Source organism: Ochlerotatus camptorhynchus, unplaced genomic scaffold (assembly GCF_037179485.1).
Source record: "Ochlerotatus camptorhynchus isolate MF236.1 unplaced genomic scaffold, CSIRO-AGI_Acam_v1.1 ptg000308l, whole genome shotgun sequence".
In the NCBI taxonomy this organism is placed as follows: Eukaryota; Metazoa; Arthropoda; class Insecta; order Diptera; family Culicidae; genus Ochlerotatus; species Ochlerotatus camptorhynchus.
In genome coordinates, this window is record NW_027040796.1 from 878,547 (window position 1) to 891,200 (window position 12,654).

The 12,654-nt window shown below is 40.4% G+C and overlaps 1 protein-coding gene across 2 annotated transcripts in view; it reads left to right on the forward strand.

Moving 5' to 3' along the window:
• Window positions 1–11,575: 11,575 nt before the first annotated feature.
• Klp54D (Kinesin-like protein at 54D) overlaps window positions 11,576–12,654 on the forward strand; it is a 47,234-nt gene continuing 46,155 nt past the window's right edge. For both annotated transcript variants that reach the window (XM_065229141.1, XM_065229140.1), the window contains exon 1: window positions 11,576–12,048. In XM_065229141.1, the coding sequence (XP_065085213.1) occupies window positions 11,576–12,048 (473 nt within the window). The remainder of the gene's footprint in view (window positions 12,049–12,654) is intronic.

Consider the following 12,654-nt stretch of genomic DNA (forward strand, 5'->3'; position numbering starts at 1 on the left):
GAAGAGAGTGTGCTTTGTGATTGTTGTCGGTTGTGCGACCGGGTGGCCTAAATATCAACAAAAACTTCCTCCGTCTCAACGCGAACTGAACAGCAGTGTAGTGTGTTTGCCTCCTGCAAGTATGTAATTATACAGGTTATTTGGACTCTTTTCCTAGTTTTGGCTGCATAATTAATTGGACGGCTTTCCTGGCTTCCTTTTGTGGTGTTTTGTCTGCATTTTTGTAGTGGGAAAATTGAGTGCAAGTACAGTGAACCCTCCATGAGTCGATATACTGTTAACCGTAGAACCATAGTAAAGCTTGTTTTTTTTTCTAGTTCTCTACGATGGTCTTATTAGATAGTTTTCAATCGATTTCCTGCTTCAAATTTTTATGTGTTGTGGTTCCTTTTTTTTTTTTTTTTTTTTTTTTTTTTTTTTTTTTTTTTTTTTTTTAACTCTTTATTTGTTCCAAATTCAAAATAAATTACATTTCATTTTAACCTAGGTGCTCCAGTTACTGCAGTAACGTACCAGCCTTAATTGTTATGATATATATCTAAGTGTTTTTACATTGTTCATGTCTTGGCAATTCAGTATTTTAAACAGGTTTTTTAACCTGCATGTCAGTATAACAATTGATATCTTAAAACTAAAAACTAAAACTAAATCTTATCTAAGTATAAAGGGAATTAATCGTTGCAATTGAGGATTGCAACGATTTTTGCCTGAAATTATTAATTATTTTGTTGGACATTTGTGCTAAAGTCTCAACATTCGAAATTCTATGTAATCGGTTGTACTGTACCAGGGAGGCAACTTCAAAATCATTTTCAGAATTTTGTTCTGAATCCTTTGAAGTGCTTTTTTCCTGGTAGTGCAGCAACTAGACCATATTGGTACAGCGTAAAGCATGGCCGGTCTAAAAACTTGTTTAAATATTAGAAGTTTATTCGTCAGGCAAAGTTTGGATTTCCTGTTTATAAGAGGATACAAACATTTAATATATTTGTTACATTTGGCTTGAATGCCCTCAATGTGATCTTTAAAAGTTAATTTTTGGTCAAGTATTAATCCAAGATATTTCACTTGGTTTGACCAGGAAATTGGAACTCCGTTCATAGTGACTATGTGACTACTACTAGGTTTCAAAAACGAAGCTCTAGGCTTATGTGGAAATATTATAAGTTGAGTTTTGGAAGCGTTGGGAGAAATCTTCCATTTTTGTAAATAAGAAGAGAAAATATCTAAACTTTTCTGAAGTCTGCTGCAAATAACACGAAGACTTCTTCCTTTAGCGGAAATGCCTGTGTCATCAGCGAACAAAGATTTGTGGCAACCCTGAGGCAAATCAGGGAGGTCCGAAGTGAAAATGTTATACAATATAGGCCCAAGAATGCTACCCTGAGGAACTCCTGCCCTAACAGGTAGTCGATTAGATTTGGAATTTTGATAATTTACTTGAAGAGTTCTGTCAGTTAAATAATTTTGAACTAATTTCATAATATAAAGTGGAAAATTAAACTTTTTCAATTTAGCAATCAAACCTTCATGCCAAACACTGTCGAATGCTTTTTCTATGTCTAGAAGAGCAACTCCAGTTGTGGTTCCTTTATTATCGATTCATCGAGCGATCATTGTAGTTTAGTATGATACGTGATGGTGTACTAGTTTGTAAATATTGTTGAAAATTTGCTAAGCAATGTTCTTTCTCTTGATAAATTTCGGTGATTGACCTTTTGAACTGTTATCCAACCATGATGGGGCTGTCATTAGTTATGTATAGCTTTTGATATAAGTACTATAGTCTGTTGCTGTCTGAGTAACATCCTATGGTGGACAGAGGCTTGGTGAATTTATTAGGGTATTGTTGACCATGATTTAGACTTCTCGAACGCTTTAAAACCTCTATAAAACTTGCATTGTTACTTGATTATGGAACTAATAGTGGTTCTAAATTGCTTGACGAAACCTGTTTTTGGATATTGTAGTCATTGTCATTGAAGAAAATTCACAGAACAATAATTCAAAAGTCCTGCTACATCCATTGACGCATTGCTATCAATTGGCTATTACTTCCCAACTGAAACTTTACGCCCGTCAAAGTGTAAATGTAAATAATGATACCCTGAGGAACTCCTGCTATAACATATTCTTTACCATACCATACATACCATTTTTGCATTGGTATAATTGTGTGGCAAGTCCAATCATACTTCTATGCCCAGGGAAGTCGAGAAATTTTCCAACCTGAAAAATTCCTAGACCGGACCGGGAATCGAACCCAGCCACCTCCAGCATGGTCTTGCTTTGTAGCTGCGCCTTTACCGACTGAGCTAAGGGAGGTCCCATATAACTATAGTCGTTTAGATTTGGAATTTTGATGAATTACCTACTGAGTTCTGCTAGTTAAATAATTTTGAACTAATTTCATAATATAGAGTGGAAAATTAAATTATTATTCAGCACTATACACTGTAATACAGAATTTATTAAATATAGGGGAAATGGCTCTATTTATCAATTTTATCTAGATGAACGCGTCATTGGGACGGTACTAATGGATATTTTTGGTCGCTATTGAAAATTTATTCGATTGCTGAATTAATGTATGGGCCCAAATTAGGGGCATTTAGACCGACATTACATCCATTTCCCCTATATACAAATTTGTGACTCTCAATTGTTTTTTGGGTTGCTAGTACAGGTTTGAGAGGCATTTGTTGGTATCTTCCCCTTGTTTTAGGTCTTTGAAGACTGACATAGATTTCCACAAAAACTTTGTAAATAGCCTTAGAGAATAACACATTCATTAAACATCTGAGCTCAATTTGATAGAACAAAGGAAAATGTACACATACGTCGCAGACAGGCATCATTATCGAGCCATTTTCAGTCCTAGAATGAATAAATTATTATGACGCGAGGATCTAAAAATATATGGGTTGATACCACCGACGAATTAATACCAACAATCAATTCGAAACTAACGATTTTAAATTGGCTCACTACTTGACTAGCCTATTGGTCCCAAGCAAATGATTAACGTGCCCCATTCTAGTATAAATTCCAGTACTACACTATGTTTGTTTTGATTCGCTATGAAAGTTTGACAGATAAAATAAAGGGTTCGTGGATTTTCCTATGTTTCGAGGAGTGCATCGATTAGCTTGGGGCCGAAGATAGTACCAGAGCTGAGCCAAAAAGTTGAGCTCGGTTCTTCTCGACCTTCTGGTCTTAGAGTTACCTCTATGTTAATACCACATAGAGGTAACTCTAAGACCAGAAGGTCCACAAACCTCTCATTTTATCTGTCAAACTTTCATAGCGAATCAAAATAAACATCATAGTGTAGTACTAGAATTTCGACTTGAATGGGGTACGCTCATCGATGTACGTGAGACCGATAAGCTAGTACAGTGTGAGCCAATTTAAAATCGTTAGTTTGCACCGGTTGTTAATACTACCATAGAGGTAACTCTAAGACTAGTAGGTCCCGGAGAGACATGCTCAAATTTTTGGCTCAGCTCTGGTACTAGCTTCGGTCCCAAGCTAATCGATGCACTCCTTCAAAAAATAGGAAAATCCACGAACCCCTCATTTTATCTGTCAAACTTTCATAGTGAATCGAAACAAACATAGTGTAGTACTATAATTTCGACTAGAATGGGGTACGTTAATCGTTTGTATAGGACCAATAGGCTTGTCAAGTAGTGAGCCAATTTAAAATCGTTAGTTTCCATCGGTTGAAAATACCCGATGCAAAATTTGGGCTCATTCGGATTTAAGGTGGCGTAAAACAAACAAAGTTTGAATTTTTTTCATCAGGTCTATACCATAATCTCAACATACTTGCCTTACCAATCAGGCCTTGTTGTCCTCTGCTGTCCGAAGAGTCGTCTCCACTTTACTCGATTCATGGCCACACGTCACCAGCTTCGTAGTCTGCGAAGGGTCCGCAGGTCGTCTTCTACTTGGTCGATCAACCTTGCCCGCTGCGCGCCTCTTCTTCTTGTTCCTGTTAGGTCGCTTTTGAGAACCATTTTCACTGAGTCGTCGTGTGGCATTCTTACGACGTGCCCAGCCCTTCGTAGTCACCCAAATTTTTGCAATGTGGACGATAGATGGTTCTCCTAGCAGCTGGAGCAATTCGTGGTTCATTCGCCTCCTCCACGTTCCGTCATCCATCTGTACTCCACCGTAGATGGTACGCAACACCTTCCGTTCGAAAACACCAAGGGCGCGTTGGTCATCCACGAGCATAGTCCAGATCTCGTTGCCGTAGAGGACCACCGGTCTAATCAGCGTCTTGTAGATAGTCATTTTCGGCGGTCACCAGTGAGCCTCGATTTCGTCACCGTCAATCTGAACTCGGGGTGGGAGACTAACATTGTCTTCCCTAGAACCTCTTCCTCTCATGTGTTTCGTCTTCGATGCGTTGATGTCAAGTCAGGGTGTCGACTACCTGAAAAAAATCTGGAAACCGGGGAATTCATTTTTGGACCTGGAAAATCAGGGAATCTCAGGGAATTTAATTGAATTTCAGGGAAATATTAATTAATCACATAAGTATGACAAACTTTGCTAGTTCAAACAACTTAATTACTCAGTGTAGTTTGAGGATGGTTTAAATTTTTAAATAGAGTTGTGAATTTGTGGTTGCTCAATGCTTGATGGGGCATTTTTGCAAGTTGAGCAAGAATTACTAAAATAAAAGGGTATTTTAATTATTTTGCGCCTAATGTAAATTCAGCTCATACTGGGTGTTGACACATTCCTGAGTTAAACTGCGATCCTGAGGGTTTATAAAAAATCTACTACTGTAGACAATAGACGTTGTTATTTGTTGCAAAATATATCCTCCAAATGGGTATGTGCGTCTGTTCATAGATGTTACGACTGATTACGCCTGACGTAGTTCCTTTGGGCGCATTGGAGCGCTTTATAACCAATTCAACAATGGTGAAGAGTTAAGAGAAGAAGATGATTTTTTTCTGATCACTTGTAGTTCTTGTTCCTTATTGTGTTCTTAACAGCCTGACTAGCTCAGATAATAAACTAAATGAGTATTTACGATAATAGCCTTGGAATAGCACTGCTATGATTGAATAATGATTCAAGAAACGTAGACTAACATTGCCTCGACAGTATTCTAGATCTTCATTGGAAGATTATCTTCTCAATGAAGTTTTAGTATTGCAATTGCGATGAAATTAAGGTACTGAATTTTGGAGGTGAAAGCGTTGTTTTTACAATTTCCCACCCTAGGAATCTGGCCGTGAATTAGCGTTTTGTTAAGCGTACTATCCGGAATAATTTTCTTGTGGAGCTAGGTCTCAAATTGTACTCAAGGGAGAAATTATAAAGGGATTAAAGACAAGTGTTTCATATGCAAGCTGTAGGAGAACTGTGTAAATTTTGCCCCTAGCTAAAATTTCACGAAATTTCACGAACTTCAACAAGGGAAAAGTTCGCGAGTCATTGGGAGTTTTCGTGAATATTTTCAACACTGCTTCTAAGGGTGCGAAAATCGCCATGTGAAGGACCTCTTCTCATGTCATGAAGTTAATCGAGTATTTTGGCTGCAAACTTTAATCGATTAAGGAAGCCTTGTTTTTAGATTGATATTGAGATGGTTGCAGTTTCCTTCACTCATTACTATTAATCATGAATTGAACTGATTCCCTGGCGCATACAATTAGTTAATTTAGAAAAAATGCGGTGCCTTCCCGTATTGGGCAACATGCGATTTATGTCTTTTTTGCATGCTATAAAATGTATCCAACGCTTTATTTAATTAGAGATTTTACTGGACTACTCTTCATGGGTTAGAGGTGCATGTGGTATTTAATGAAAAAATGTCCAGAAAGCACTACCCAACTAAAAATTGTGGCTGCAGACTAGCTAATACAGCAAAAAAAATCCTCATGCAGCTAATTTGTGCCTGTATAGGCTGGTCTGCAGCTAGAATTGCTTATTCGGTAGTAAATATCTGAGGAAAGTAATAACTGATGAGGTCGTGTTGACAAAACCATGTAGACACCGTACCTGCATTTTTTAAAATTACTGGAAAATCAGGGAATATTAGGGAATTTGGTTTTCATCATTGAGTCGACACCCTGCAAGTCCTATCCGCCTAGCTTCAGCCTTCAATCTGATGTACGTTTCCGCCATCGTCTCAAAGCTCGTGCCATGATGTCTATGTCATCGGTGAAGCCAAAAAGCTGGATGAACTTCCAGAAGGTTGTGCTATTCGTGTCTATCCCAGCTCTTCTTATCACACCTTCTAACGCGTTCAGCAGTGTGATCGCGCGTATAGATACTACAGATACAAAGTAGAATGTAGCCAAACGAGCTGTCAATTAGTGTAACCAAACGAGCATGACGTCATCATGGTGTTTTTAGCGGGAGAAGTATTGTAATATTATGAGTATAAAACGCTTTCACCGACAAACCGACATGAATGACCATAGCAAAAACATTAAAATTTCTGACCAAAGCACACTACTGACATCTGGCTCCGTGTTCGCGGGAAATATTTAGCTAAGCCATGAACCCGTATGCAAAAGTTATGAATTGGCTCGTGACTGATCTATTCTGAACAAATTGTTTTTAATTAGATCAAACAATCCTATGGCTTTACAGTTCGGATCACTGCACATTTAAATCGGCCGTTTACAATTTTCGGGCATAACTCATAATTAAGTGTCATGTCGGTTTGTTGGTGGTAATATCATAGAGGTAACTCTAAGACCAGAAGGTCCCGAAGAAACGATCTAAACTTTTTGGCTCAGCTCTGGTACTATCTTCGGTCCCAAGCTAATCGATGCACCCCTCGAAACATTGGAAAATCCACGAACCCCTCATTTTATCTGTCAAACTTTCATAGCGATTCAAAACAAACATAGTGTAGTACTGGAATTTATACTAGAATGGGATACGTTAATCGATTTGCTTGGGACCAATAGGCTAGTCAAGTAGTGAGCCAATTTAAAATCGTTACTTTCGTATTGACAAAACAAAACTGCACAACGAGCTTTTCATGGTTGCCAAATCAACTTTTTGTGCCTCCGCTTATCTATGGAATCTATAGTATCTATAATCGCGCGGTAGTTGCAGCAATCCAACTTGTCACCCTTTTTGTAGATTGGGCATACGCTCGGGCATACGACACCTTCCATCCACTCCTCCGGTAATATCCTCTCCTCCCAAATCTTGGCAATTACCGACTGCAGCGCTCTAGCCAGTGCTTCACCACCGCATTTTAATAGCTCACTTGGTAGTTGATCTACACCTGTTGCTTTGTTGTTCTTCAGCCGACTGATCTCCTCCTCAACTTCTTGAAGATCAGAGGCCGGTAGCCTGTCGTCTTCTGCGCGGGCTCCAAGATCTGTTGCCGTGCCACATTCGTTTTCTGCTGCATCACCGTTGAGGTGCTCGTCATAGTACTGCTTCCACCTCTCAATCACCACACACTCGTTCGTGAGAAGGTTACCGTCCAAGTCCTTGCACATATCGGCTTGCGGCAAGTAGCCTTTGCGCGAACTATTTAGCTTCTCGTACAACTTCCGTGTGTCGTTTACGCGGTACAGCTCGACATGCAATCTAATACCCGGACAGACTATGGCTTATATCATGTAATATAGGCTGTCTTGTAATGAGCACTCATACATAGGATTTCCAGTGAAAACTAGATGTATGAGTGCTCATTGCAAGACAGCCTATAGAGATTAGTGACGTTTACCGCACGCACACTAGCGGAAGCAACGCCGTGTAAAGTTGTTTATTATTTTCCTCTGGATAACCTAAAAAATGTATGAAGGTAGACCTGTCAAAATGAGTTTGACATCGATTTGTTATGTATTTTCCTCGGATATTCACTAACACGCTCTCACATATCGCACCAATACAACCAGACGTGAAAATCTCAATATTACATTTTTTTTCTTTGATTTGTTTTCCGTCGATCTTGTTTTCCGTGCTGAGCACCAATGCTACCGACGCCAGGGAGGCAGCTCCCACACCTGGACCCTACCTTTCGACCCATCAACTCATGAACCGAGGACCAACGGCTTTACTTCCGTTATAGGCGTGATCAGAGATGTTATAGGCCTGTTGGGGTGAGAAGTAATCACGCTTACCACTACACCACCGGCACCGCTGGCCTATATTACATGATATAAGCCATAGTCTGTACGGGGTATAATGCGGTTTTGCAGCATTCTCGCCCGTGCCGCATTCTTCTCCTCTACTAACAGTATGCATTCGCCGTAAAACCAGTTATTTCTTCGGTCCGGGATCGCAGGACCTAGTGCCACTGCAGTAATATTACCTATGGCGGAACGGATGTCCCTCCAGCCATTTTCAAGAGTAGCTGTCCCAAGCGCATGCATACTGCAACTAGGTAGTGGTCCGAATCAATGTTCGCACTGCGGTACGTGCGAAGAATTTCCCGTCGATTAGAACATGATCGATTTGGTTTTCTGTGTGTTGGATTTGTGGATATCCTTGCGGGCGAAACGGCATGCAGCCTGTTTGGCCCGATTGCCGGTCTGTACATTACCTCTTGTCCTACCTGAGCGTTCATGTCGCTGATGGCGATTTTAACGTCCCGTTGCGAACAGTCGTCATACACCTGCTCCAGCTGCGCATAAAACGCTTCTTTCTCGTCGTCGGGTCTCCCTTGGTGAAGGGGAGTGCACGTTGATGATGCTGTAGTTGAAGAAACGGCACTTATTTAATCCTCAGCTTGTACATCCTCGCGTTGATCGGCTGCCAACCAATCACGCGTTGGCGCATCTACAAAGCCGGTTCCCAGCACGTTGATGGTGCCACAGCTCTGGTAGAAAGTAGCCGCTCGATGCCCGCTTTTCCATACCTTTTGTCCCAACCAGCAAAGTTAGTGCAGTGCTATGACCACTGACAAACCGACGTGAATGACCATACAAATTAGCATGACATTTCTGATCAAAGCACAAAACTGACATCTGTCGCCATGTTCGCGAAAAATCTTTATCCTAGCCACGAACACGGGTGCAACATTTATGTGTTGGTTAGTGTCTAATCTATTCCGGACAAATTATTTTTATCTAGATAAAAAGAATGGTTTTGGCAGATGGGATCGCTGCACATTTGAATCGGCCGTTATGGATTCTCGATCAAGAGTTAAGTAGTTTAAGTTTCATGTCGGTTTGTCGGTGCTATGACTTCGAAGATGCGTGGTTGAAGTTCGTCATAGATTAACTTATCGCAACCCGGGAAGCCGAGCGATTTGCAGTTCCATGTTCCGAGTTTCCTTAGTTCGTCGCGTAGGTCTGTGCCGATTATTCCGATCCGTATTTATTTTCTTCGATATTTGCAACTTTGTTTTTTTTTCAGGGCGGCTTGTTGGGCCTGCCCCAACCCCCTGTCTCGCCGGGGGACCATCGTGTACAGCTCTGTTTAGAACCTCACGCTGGCATTAGGACGGTTATCAGCCGCTGCTAACATGGAGAACATACGCCGTTTTGAGCCGCAGTCGGGTTTGGTGAAGCATTTCCTCTATCACCGTACTTTGGATACCACGCCAGTGTTCGCGTTAATCTCAACGTCTATGCTTCAATTCCAGGCTGCTGAGTTTTATTTTTTTTGTCAACATTATGAGATTCATCCCGTTTTTTTGTGGCTTAAATTCAAAAGTGGTTCTTATGGAATTCATACGTTCTTTTGCCTCAGCGTAGAGTATGTTTGTTCTTGCCACACAATTATTGCTTAGAAAGCACCCAATTAACAACTGTGGAAGTGATCAAACAATGTTAAGTTGAGAGCCGGTGTAAAGTTCCAGTAGGGACGTAATAAAGCCAAAGAAGAGAGATAGCGATCTTTCTCACCGTCAGCAACAACTTTACTTTGAATGTCACGAGAGATCATACATTATTTATTAGTGATTCAGGTTAAACGCTTTCTCAACTCCGTCGTTGTTGGTTGTACTAGCTAATAACTAACCAGAGGTTCTTCAAACAATTGTCTGTCGTCATTACAAAGCAAATTTAATTAACTCTTTCTAATCAAGTGGCCCAAATCACCAAGTAAATGCATGACGCAAAAGTAATAGGGGTCAGAATTATTGCGTCCGCACTTAGTCCTGACATTTCCAATTCGATAAAAAAGCAATTTAGTAGTACATCGGCACATCAATGACAAACGTGTTAACACACAAAACCTTGAAGGTAACGAAATTGATCCGCACATTGCTGTAGGGATAAAAGCTAGTACTTAGTAATGACGACGTTAATAGACAGGACATCAATGTCCGGTGGATTGATTCAGGCTGCAATGTGGTAGCTTGAGGTAACATAATTAGTGTTTTCATCACGCTTACTCTAAATAGGTATCTGGGAGCGAATGCCTGACACCAGTTAAACCTAATATTTTGCGGTGATATAGCGTGCTACAAATTTGATTTGTAAACTTGGTCAATGCTGTGGCTTATCTGAAATCGCACGTTGGTCAGTTTTCTAAAGTAACATTATGCACACATCCATTTGAAAGTTGCAACGAATGTAATGTGCAATACAAGTTACAGAAAAATACTGAATCAGTATAGCATTCCCAAGTACTCGATACCAGCGACGTAAGGAGGGTTTACTGCGCCATTGACAATCCTTGGAAATAACGCTCCTTTTGTAATTGAAAAAAAACAAGTGTCAGGTTTTGACTGCTTTCTCACCTCAGTGGGCTTGGGTTTAATCCCAGCCGAGGTCGTTGGAATTTTGAGAGGCGAAACAAGGAAGAAAAGTAAAACCGTTCGTCCCGACCCATGTGTTGATGGGTTCGATTTGTCACCTCCACCAATTTTCTGCAGCTAATTCCAATAAGATAAATTTATAATTTTATTTAGTGATGTAAATGTTGTCATATTTTATTTCATTACGAATACCTAGTTTTGTAAAAGAAACAAACAATGTTAAACAGATTCCTCTCAATATGTTTCCGGTAGGTAGAGGAAATGGCTCTAATGTTGGCCTATGGATCTAAGATTGGGCCCATCGCTAAAAGCCTGCTGTTTATCAATTTTATCTAAATTAACGCGTCATTGGGACGGTACTAATGGATTTTTTTGGCCGCTATTGAAAATTTAGTCGATTGCTAAATTTATGTATGGGCCCAAATTAGGGGCATTTAGGCCGAATATACATCCATTTCCCCTACTTCATTCATGTTCGCTTCTATTTCCTATTTCCCAAGACAAAATTAATCATATTCCATTTTCCCTTCCTCTATGTCACCTATAGGTCCCCCTATGTGCGCAATTGGCCAACCTCAACTCGGAATTAAAGCTTCATTAGCCTATGTCTATCCAAGTGCAAACATTGATTCGAACAAAAAACAACCAGCAGGTGTTATTAGACAAATAAAAAGGTGCAATGTTTGTCAATGTTGTGAACTGAATGAGTGAATGCAAACAATCAAAATTCTTGTGCTTTGTTATTCGTGTTGAAGCTTCTAGCACCGTATCGTCATCACCCTAAGGGAAAAACCACAGTTGACAGTGTCCTACTCCCTACGATTCGGGCGATAACAGTGTTTCATTTATTGTTCTGTGCCTCTCTCCACCATGGTTTACAAACCACCAGGAACCTCCTCTTCGTTAAGGAGCCCACCGTCGTCGTCACGTGGTCTGTCACCATCGACGTCGTTCCGCGGCGGTGGCTCGATTCGCGGCCAGAAATACAACTCGAAATCAGTGACAAATCTCAACAACTATCGAGACAACAATATCAACAACAATAACTCACGTGGTCGGATTCAAATCCGACCGCAACAGGGAACGCGTGGCTCTGGGGGTAGTACGGAGAGTTTCAACAACGGAAGGAAAGTGAACAATCTGCTGAAGGGTGCCGGGACGACGGGTTCCGGCATGGTTCGATCGAACAGTTTGAACAACAAAAGCAGCAACCGTTCCAATAGTGTCGAGAGAATGAATAATGGGAAAATCTACCGTGGACGGAGTCCGCTACGGAATTCGACATCCAATCTACAGCAGCATGGGAAAAATCAGCCGTTCTTAGTGCGGTCCAGGGGAAATGAGTAAGTAGAAAAGTTGGTTTAACGTACTGGAAGCTATATGTATATTTATGACAACACGAAACAGAGTTTGCCAGGTATTTTGTTTCCAAAGTATAGGGTTTTTATCTGTGCAGGGATCTAAGTAAAAGCATGGTGCTTCGGGTGTATTTGAAATGGGTGGTTTGACCTTGAAATCACATGCCACATGTCGGAACCGGTGGAAAGGTTATTCATTTGTTCACCGGAGCTTTTTGTTATTAGTAGGTATTCTAGATCGTTATTAAATTATCTAAACAGACACTGTTTTTACAGAAAACATGCCAAGCTATTAGTTGCATATGAAAACATATGCAATGTGGTTGTTTGCAGTAAAAAAGTCACATACAACTAATTACATCGATGCACACAATACGGCGGATGGCTGGGATCTTTCAAAAAAGAAAATTTTCTAAACTTCCATGGGCACATAATACCATTGTGCTTACCATACAATATGTTATCCAATTCAGCCCAATCCCATCCAATTCAGTTCAATCCAATCCAATCAAATCAAATCCAAGGCTTAGATAGATTTTTAACAACCTCAACATTTGGCGAGTCATTGTGTGTATGCTAATAGTCGAGCAA